Source organism: Octodon degus, unplaced genomic scaffold, assembly GCF_000260255.1.
Source record: "Octodon degus isolate 3935 unplaced genomic scaffold, OctDeg1.0 scaffold00014, whole genome shotgun sequence".
In the NCBI taxonomy this organism is placed as follows: domain Eukaryota; kingdom Metazoa; phylum Chordata; class Mammalia; order Rodentia; family Octodontidae; genus Octodon; species Octodon degus.
Window position 1 is genome coordinate 11,399,434 of NW_004524590.1, and position 9,867 is coordinate 11,409,300.

The window sequence follows — 9,867 nt, forward strand, 5'->3', positions numbered from 1 at the left end:
AGTGCAACAGTGAACTGGAAAGCCCCCAAACACATATCTTCCTTAGAACTGTTCTCATTTTGCACATGGCTTTGCTTTGCTTAGGCAGCTTCCTGAACTCCTCCCCCTCTGCTCTGTGAACAGTCAGGTCACTCTGCAGCATCAGCGGAGGACAGGGGTCTGCCCACCTTCAACCCCTTTGCATCTACGCAGTTCCTCCATTCTCTGCTGGCTATGACGCTGGCAGACACCCGCTGGGATAAAGGGGCTCAGGCAGTGTTTTCAATGTGAGTGAATCTCAGAACCCACATCTGGGCAGCCCAAGGCCCAGCTCCCCAGTTTAGTATCCTGGTGTGCTCAGGACTCTGTTTCTATTGAAGCTGGAAGGGGGCCTCCAGGTCCCCTTGGAGAAGCTGCTCTGTGCAGAAACCAATCTTCCCTTAAAAAACAGAGCTGCCAAGTGTGAGCAAGAAGGAGCTGTGACAGTGTGCAGTTCCTCAGGACTCCAAGTCAGCTGTGGCACCTGCTCCCAGGGGTTTTCTAAGCCCCTGGCTGCACCCTGAGCCCTCTCAATCTCAGGAACCACCTTTCCTTGCTATTCCACACAATACCAGATGCTTAATAGATGCTGAACAGGGGCCAAAGGAGAACAAAAAACAGCCTCCCCAGACCTCAAGCTCAGAACAGCACGGTGTAGTCTCAGCTCCAGTCCTCTATTTGGGACAACAAAGGAAAGGGCTTTCTGGGTGGCTGCCCACCTGGACCCCGCTGTCCTGCTTCCTTCCCTTCTAGTTCTAGTGCCACCTTATCTCTGGTCAATCTGGAGCCATTTCTTAAGGCCAGTCACAGAGAGCCTTGTCTCAGTCCCTTTGTCGCTCTGGCCTCACATCCAGCCCTAGGCTGATGGGTCCACCAGTCCCTGCCACAGAGTTCAATATGCTAGCGACCATGCATAACTCTGGACAGTCACCAGGGAGCCTCAGCAGAGCCTCCTCAGATGGCAGCAAGCCCACTGTGCAATGTGCAGGCCAGACTCTGCCCGGTGAGCCCAGGGTGCATCCACCTTATCCTTCAGAGTCAGTTTACCTGAGGGACCCTCACCCCGATAGCAAATGACCCACCACCCTCTAGCCCAGAAGCAGTCACAAACCTTACTCTCGCTGCTGTCCGACAGCAAGTCTACAAGCATCAGATGCCCACAGCAACAGGGTCACTCTACACGTCTCCAGCTTGACAGCCCTGCTGAGAGCCCACACCGCACCTGCACTTAGTAGCCCTTTCGCCAATCCCCACATTCCTTAACAGTGATGCCACTGGCCAGTGTTATAATCCAGGGGCTGTACTTTTTTCTATCAAGTTTAATCTCCTAATCTGATAGCTCAAGATGGCTTTAAAAATGGGCTGTTTGAGGTTGGGAGTTAGCTCAGTGGTGAAGTGTTTGCCTTAGTATGCTCAAAGCCCAAGGGGTTTCCAACATTGGCACAGTAAGACATTTTTTAAACAATGGGATGTTTGCTTGGATTCCAACCTGGCTGTGATTAAGAGGAAGGCAGAGGTAGGGATAAGTTACCACCTGACCTCAGGACAACTGGTGCTTGCCCGATGCACACTCTGCAGTGTGATGGTGACCTATGAGCAGAAACTGTGAAAAGCTAAGAATGGCCTGATTCCCCAGCAACAGAGCCACCTGCGTTCAAAGCAGTGTTTCTGGAGAGCTGGTAGCACTGGAGGAGGGACACAGCCTGCCCTGGGTTGAGCAGCAGGGCGGGAGCCCACGCCTGCCAGCGGCTCCTAATAGGACTACACACAGCACAGCACGGGGCATTTCCAGTTGGAGGCGGGGAAGTGTCATCTCTGAATCCTTGCGAGCGCTTGGGTCCTGAGATGTGCTGAGACAGTTTCCGTACTCATGTTCAGAAATATTGGGAGAGGAGGGGGGGGTGTGAGGGAGACAAGCGATTCTGCTGGAAGTGGGCCTCAGCTGGTCTCGGAGTGCCTGGCACAAAGTTAGTGCCCAGTAAATGTTTGTTGAATGAATAAATAATGAAGCAGAATTTGAACAGGCATAGAGTCTGTGGTTGGAAGTCTCAGGTTGGAGCTGAAAGAAGAGTCTGTCCCTAGGAAAGTTCCATGGCTGTAGAGAACAACATTCTCCACCTCCTAGGAGTCTCAAAGTACACATGAACTCATGGGGTGGGGCACAGTGACAGACACCTACAATCCCAAAGCTTGGGAAGACTGAGATGGGAGGATCACAAGTTGAGTCTAGCTTGGGCAATTTAGTAATTTAACAAGACTTTATCTCAAAATAAAAAATAAAAAAAGGCCTAGACTATAGCTCAAGACCGTAGGTTCAATCCCCAGAACCACACACAGACACACACAGACACTGACACAAAAGCACGTGCATGGCCCAGGCCTGGCACAGGAAAGACTGAGTACTCACATATGAAAACTGTGACTTCAGGTGTGATGGCGCTGGCGCACACACGCAAGCTGGGAAGGCTCAAGAGGTTGGCATAACTATGGGGGCCCAGCTGCAGGGGGAGGCACAGGAAGGGAGGCTTCCAAGGCTGTTCTGCTTGCTGCCCAGTGCCCGGCCCGCCCCTCTGCCTTCCCTCCCCAGGCTCTGTAATCACGCAGCTTCACTAAGGAGATTGGGATCGGGGAGATGGGGTAAGAGTTGGAAGAGCCCCCTGGCCCTGCAACCCCAGAAGGGAGGAAAGATGCCGACCTGGCCTTGGGTTTGAACAACTACTCACATTGGCAAAATTCCCCACTAAAAATCAGGAAAGCCATTCCTGGTCATGATACTAGAAAGCAATTTCAAGGAGTGCTTAAACTTACTCAGCTGCTGCCTGCCCAGCCTCAAAAACCTGGGCCACTGTACACGTTAGGGAATGCAGGAAGGGTGGGCCCAGCTCAGCTGGAAGGCAAGCGTTCCAATTCCCCATGGCCTGCTTCTGTCCCTCCACAGCCTGCCTGGAAACCACACAACCCCTGAGCTTTCCATCTGCAGGCGGCACAGGGAATGAAGCAGGTGGCCACCCTTCTCCTGCTGACCCAGACGCTGAAAAGAGGACCTTGGAGGCCTTGGACCCTCTGGGGTTCAGCTGTCTTCTCTGGGGAGCCCACAGGTTCAAACTAGAATAGCAAGAAGTGTAAAAGTTCCCATAAGACTAATACTCAATACTAGGGGAAAAAAAGAATGTGATCCTTAATGTACTCCCATGATTCAGCACTCAACATGATAAAGTCCTAGACAGGCACCACAGTCCCCGCTCCTCGGCTGCATCCCAAGCCCCTGGCAAGGCTCAGAGATGAAGAAGAGTTTAAGGGCTGAGGGCACAGGTTGGTGGAGATTCAGCCCCAGGCCCACCCTCCCCAAGGGCAGGCTTTCCCCACAACCAGCCAGCAGGCTGCACCTCACCAGGTGCTCAGCACAGCTTCGGACTTTGGTCAAGAACCTTCAGTTATAAACTCCCAGTTCCCGCCCAGCACTCTGGTCTCTGATTAGTTTAGCAGAAAGGAGTTCTGGGACAAGGACAGGCACCGTGAATGCTAGCAGTGTCTACCTCTTGATGTCATGAGGCTGCAGAGGGTTCATTTGCTTGGCCAGACGGGGTCCTGGGGACCTCAGCAGGCTTGGTGCAGGCTGGTCAATCCTCATCTGACCACCTTGCCCAGCCTGGCTCCCTGCTGGCTGAGGCCAGCACCACGTCCTCCATGTCAACTGCACATGGTCCTTCTGGGTGCCTGGCTGAGGTCTCCTTCTGGAAGCCTCCCCAAACTCCCTCCGTGACACCTTCTGCCCCACTGGGTCTCTTCATTCATTTGACACTGATCAAGTAGCCACTCCCCGGTCCCTCTCTACATGGGTGTGTGGCGGACTGGGCACTGCTGGGTGACAGAGATGAGTCTGGGCCCTCTGGGTCTTGATTTGGTCAGCTGAAGATGGGACCTGGACATCTGCATTTACAGCAGCCCTTACGGGTGACTGAAGGGTAAGACCCTTCAGGTCCCACACCTGGGTAAGACCTTCTGGTTCTGCAGGGGCATGGTGGCCCCAGCACTGCATGCTTGGGGCGGCTGGCTAAGTAAGCTGCTTGTCTGTTCTACCAGCGGGTTCAGCTGGGCTCTTAAGAGACAAACCTGCGTGCAAATCCCACCTCTGCAACTTGCTTCCTATGTAGATACAGGGGCTCTTTGGGGTTCAACAGCCCTATTGCAACAAGAGATAGCAGCAGCCTCTTCTTGCTGCCAGCACTACCTGGAGGTTGGGTGCAGGGCCCACGCACCCCGTGGCCTGGTCCACACAAACACACAATCGATGTTTGCTATTAATCAGATCATGGCTGTGCTCTGATGAACAGAACTAGCTCCCGGGAGGCATTTCCTGAACCCTCACTTTTGCAGCCTTCTCTAGAGGGGGGGCCCGCCTTCTTGGCTCCCTAAGCTAGCACCTGCTGCATTTGCCCCGCGGATGGGGCTTTTGGCTCCCAAAGGACATGTACAGCCTTCATCTACAGAGTGACCAAAGTTCTAGTCAAACCTCTCCGGGCACCAAGTCCCAAAATTTCGAGAAAGAGGAGAGGAGAGGGTACTTCCCAGGCAACGATCCTAAGGGCAGCGTGCTGGGGACGATAGTCCGGTGACCCTGCCCTGGTTGGCTAAGAGTCTAGGAGGCCTAGAGAGGAAGATCCAGGAAGGTCCCGCCCACAGCCGCCTGCCTGCCCTGTCTTCGGATGGGCTGGACCCGGCAGGACCCGCTCAACAACCGGGCCAGCGGGACCTGAGGTCCTGGCGGGGGCTGCAGGGAGGGGCGCCCACGTCTGCACCCGGATTCCTCACGCCCGCTGCCCTCTGTTGGGTCCCCAGCTGTGCCCAATCCGCCACGCACAAGCGGCTTCCGTCTCTCGGGGAGGAAGCGCACAGGGCTGGGGGCCAGAACCGGCTCCTCCAGCGCCGGCGCACGTGGCTCGGCCCTAAGGTACGCGGGTCACTAGATGTTCCAACCGCTCAGGGTGCACGCAGGCGGGGCCCCGGGGATAAGGTGTGGCCCACAGCCTCGCGGCGGCCGGACCGGGTCACTCACCTCTGCGGCCCGCCGCTCCAAGCAGCCGCGGCCCGACAGGTCGCAGGCAGAGGCGGTGGCTCGGTCGAGCTCCTCCCTCCCTGAGCCCCGCCCGCTCGCCTGTGCGCCCGGGAGGCCGGACCTTCGCGCGGAGGTGGCCGCCCGCCAGCCCGCCGCTGCTTATCGGGCTGGGCTACCTCCTCAGAGCCGCAATCTTTGAGCCGCAGGGTCCTTGGTCTCTATCTTCCTCCTACTGGAGGATCAGAGCCAGGCCCACCACTTACTTCCTTGTCTGCACATAGTTAAAGTGAGCAGAACTCCAGACCAACTCTTTTTTTTTTTTTTTTTTTTCCTTTCTTTTTTTCAGAACTGGGGATTGAACTCAGGTGCTTGCGCTTGCTAGGCAAGTACTTATTCTACCGAGCCATCTCCCCGGCCCTGGCAAGACCAACTCTTAACCAGGATGCTCTGGGCCTCTACACCTCCTTAACGTGAGAGACACTTGCATTCCAAGTGCATCTTATGACCAAGGCCATCATGGCAGATCGAGAGGCTGTTTGAGGCAGCACAGGTGGACAGAGGCCAAGGCCAACTGGATTGGGACATTTCCCTCCTCTGCCATGAAGTCCCACCAGAGATGGCTTACAGATGCCAAGCCTCTGTGGTTCCACACACCTCCTTATCCTGTCACCCTTGGGGAGGACCTTGACCCTTGCTGGTAGTCAGCAAGGAAGAGTCTGGTGGTTGCCTTGGTCCTCCAGGAGCTGCTGGGTACCAAGAGCCCTGCCTGGGCACTTTGGACCCCAGAAGAGCACTGTGTCCCAGAGAAGATGCCCCCATACCTGCTCATAGCAATGCCAATGCCATACCTGCTCATAGCAATGCCAATGCGTAGTCCAAGCCCTTTCTCACCTTGGGCTACGCCTACTGTTGACATTGACTAGGGAAGAATGTGGGCTCTGATAGCTAGGGAGAATACTACCTTTACTTGTGGAAGGCTGAGTGGGGCTTCCCCAGCCCATGTGACTCTTTCGGGAATATTCTTGAGGCCATATGCCACCAGTCACTGATAAGGAGATTCAAGTTACTCTTAGGAAGCAGAAGAGTCTTGTGTTCCAAGAATTCAAACTGCATGAGGAAGATAAGCCCAAGGGAGGCCAGAGGTAGGGACAGGAGGCCTCACAAATGGATCTACTGTTGGATCCCAGAGCATACAGCAGGGCTGAGGAGGCAGCCTTCAGCCTTCCCTGTGGAGGAAATGCCTCCAAGAGCACCGGGAGCGCCTGTACGGTCTCAGGGGCGTGGGCGTGGGCGTGGCTTCCTCCTGCCCCTGATGCCCCTCTCCAGTTATCTGCTGGGCTAGCCCCAGGGCCTGTCTGTTGGTCTTCTACAGGGATCCTCCTGTTCCATCCTGCCCCAGGACTCCACCCTCTCTGAGCTCCTGTGACAGTTCTCAGCCACTTCCCTATGCCGGACCCTGCCTCGGGGATCCCTGGTGTGGACAGTAGCCTCTGCAGTGGGTTGTTAGTAAATGTTAGGAAGAAGACAAAAACTAGTTGCTGACACCATAGCTGCTCTTTAAATAAATATCTGCTTTGGCTGGTGGGGATCTCTGAGCATCCTTCTTGCAAGGAGCTTGAGCTTGGAAAATAAAAATGCTCAAGGATCTTCCAGAAGCCTTGGAAGGGACGTTGGGTCTATCTAATATCCCTCACACAGTAGGTGTTTTTGTGGGTTCCCAGGGGAGAGGGAGAGGCAGAATGAGAAGGAAAAACAGGGAGGGAAGGAGGAAGTAAAGGGAGGGAGACAGGAAGGGAAGTAGGCACAGGATCTGGTGTGTACTAGAGCTCCATGGTTTCCTGACGTTTGAGGGTCAATTCAGAGGAGCCCTCCCCTGTTCCAGTAGGAGGGTGATACCCTAAGTTCTGCTGAGGACTTCCAAGGCCAGTCCCTGGGATCCTGAGCCAGGCCAAAGCGAAGTAGCCTGTGCCATCCTTGCAAGGCAGTCATTGTGCCATGTCACGCCTCTGCACAAAACTTCGCCCAGCTCCCCTGGTGTCAGAGTGGAAGCCCCGCCCTTGGGATGGCAGACAAGGCCAGCGTGATTGGCTGGCTCCCAGCCTCCTCTCCCATCAGCCTCTGTTCACACTCCGCTGTGCCCAGCTGTCTTCCCTTTTCTTCAAACACATTAGGCAGGGTTCTTGGAATAGGTTTGCGTACAGGACCAGCACTCTGGTTGTTCTCTCTGCCTGATCTCCAGAGATTCCCGTGGGCCTTCTCTTTCTCCAAATCTCTGCTGAAATGTCATCATGTGTGTGACATAGGATTGCTGCCACCCTGTTCTCCCCCTGTGTATGCCCAGTGCTGGTGCCTGTTGATACAACCAATCCACTCATGGTGTTGGCATAAATATCCAATTTATTGAGATCCTGGGGTCACCCCTTTCCTTGAAGGCTAGTCTTTTGGCTGAGAAGGTAGGAGTAGTCAGGATGAGAATCTAGAATGCTGTCCATTCTTTGCCCCATGGATTGACCCAGCATTTATAGGCCAGGACAAATGACATCTATTTAACAAGACTGAAAGATTTAATTGACTATTAAAACAAGATAGGCAGAGGAAGCCATGGACTCTGACAGCCCTGGCCAGGAGCCCAGCCACCTGGCCCTGGCCCTGTCTAGGCTGGGCAGGGTGCGCTTTGGCTCCAGGGAAGGCACCGCTCCCTACTGATGGTCTTTTTCCATTGACCAGGAACCAAAAGACTCCCCCAAGTTTTTGGGGCCCTGGGAGCTGTTCCCTTGTATGAAGGAGGGAAAGGAGACAAACTTCCATGGAGGGGGTCCTGAAGGTAACTCAGGCAAAGGGAGGAATTGTCTAGACCACCACAATGACCCAGTGCAGGGGACATGGGCCACCCAGGGCAAGGGGAGGGGATGGCCTGTGAGCTGGGATGGCAGATCCTGCTGGGGCCTGAGATTTCAATGTACAGATCACTTTCCAAGGCACACTGCCGTGAGCCTGTGGTACAAATTGCATGACACTATAAAGTGTGACTTAGGGTCCTTGGGGACCACTCCATGCCCTCCGATATCCTTCACTGCAGAGTTTGGTACACTTGTATGATCTAAGTATACCCCAGTCATCCTTCCAGTCCTCTATTGAGAGCTGAGCTCTCCAGGGAAAAAAAGCTAACTGAGCTCAGGATAGTGACAAACTGTGTCTGCAGGGAGATTTAACTGTGACCAACACAAGGGTGTGGAGAAGGTTCTAGTGACAGGTGCTGAGGGTACAGTGGAAGAAGAGCAGGAGGTTGTGCGGACCGTCTCTCCAGGGAGCTCCGTGGTGCATGGTGAGCACTTAACTTTTGTGTGATGGCTTGTGACTGGGTCAAGGTGGCCCACTGGAATGCAGAGGTTCTGCCCAGAATTTCCAGGAGGCTTGTGCTGAGCCCAGGAATAGGTTCTCCACATCTGTGTTAGACACAGCTGTGCCTTTCCAGCGGAGGAGGCCAGAAATCCAGGCCTCCACCCCTGCTACTCCAAAGTTGGTGCCCATGACGGTGAGTCAGGGAAGTTTTGAAAGTCGCAGAACTCCTGAATTAGAAACACATTGTACCAAGATTTGGTAGGAGTTAGCTTGAAAGCACTGGCTTGTGGTACAGTGGAGGAAACTGCTGGCTCCGCCAGTGTCTGGGTCAAGACAGGTGGACAGAAAGCTCCAATTGGACAGCAGTCACTCAGGTGCGCTTTGGTGTCGTCCTGTGCTTTCGCAAATGTTCTTGTGTGCCAATAGCGCCCGATAATCAGCCTCTGAATCTCTGTAAATGTGCAGTTAGTGACCCTACCCTCCACTGCACCCAAGGCCTGTCACACAAAGCTTCAGGAAGCAAAAAATAGGCGGATTCCTTTTTAGTGCAGGTTATTCCTGCTTTCTACCCTGGTGGCTAGGACTATCACAATGGTGTTCCTGAACGTATTGTCTTTAGTAAGCAGATTTCAATTCTACTTTCTTCTTTTCTACTTCATGGTATTTCTGTGCCTAGTTTACTGTTAACCTTATTGCTAAACTCTCTAGTAGAAGCTATTCCACATTGCCTCTGGAACAACTCTATAAGCAAAAATAAATATAAAAGGCACGGACACTATGGAGGAGAATCCCCTTTGTCCCCTGAACTGCCGGCATTCACTCAGAGTCATGGTATCACCTTGGGTGGATTTTGGGAGAAAGACAGAAAATTGAAAGAAGTGTATCTCTTGGCAGTTTGCCAGGAGTAATGGAGAAAAGAAGTCCCAACAGCTGGGGCTCATTTAGCGGGTGCTCACTCCATGCCACATGCTGCTCCCTGCCTTCTCCCAGCCCATAAGCCCAGCTCACCAGGTGTGTCCTTGCCAGGTGTCTTTCCACAGCCCTGGGTAGGGATGGTGGAGCAGATGCCCCGGCCACCAGGGACCTCAGCTGCCATTTCTCTGTGTGCTGTTCCTCCTGCTACTGGGACCCCACACTCAGCACAGCGTGGGTGGTGATCAGTGTGAGCTGAGGCTGAAGGGTGACAGGTCACGGCTCCGCCCAGCTGGGGCAGAGCTGCCGGTCAGTGGCCTCAGGTCTTCTGCAAACACACTGAGGTCAAGGGCAGAGATGAGGCCAGGGATCTGACCACCTGCTGAGTTCTTTGCTTCTTTGGTCTTGGCCTCCAAGGGGATCTGAGGGAGAGGAAGTGACATCTCCTGATATCGTAGCAAATACTGGGCTATGTTCAGATTCTGTGAAACAGATGGGATCAGTGCCAGTTCTTCAGATGATGATGTGGCTAGCTTGGC

General features: G+C 54.1%; 1 protein-coding gene across 2 annotated transcripts in view; it reads right to left on the reverse strand.

The window, feature by feature from the left end:
• The window catches only part of Steap3 (STEAP3 metalloreductase), a 43,359-nt gene extending 33,785 nt beyond the window's left edge, over positions 1 to 9,574 (reverse strand). Inside the window, exon 1 of one of the 2 annotated variants that reach the window (XM_023709732.1) lies at positions 9,425 to 9,574. In XM_023709732.1, coding sequence (XP_023565500.1) covers positions 9,425 to 9,512 — 88 coding nt within the window. In that variant the 5' untranslated portion in view covers positions 9,513 to 9,574. Of the gene's footprint in view, positions 1 to 5,074; positions 5,149 to 9,424 lie in introns of those variants that run through there. The other variant, XM_023709733.1, reaches the window with a different exon arrangement.
• Positions 9,575 to 9,867: the final 293 nt, after the last annotated feature.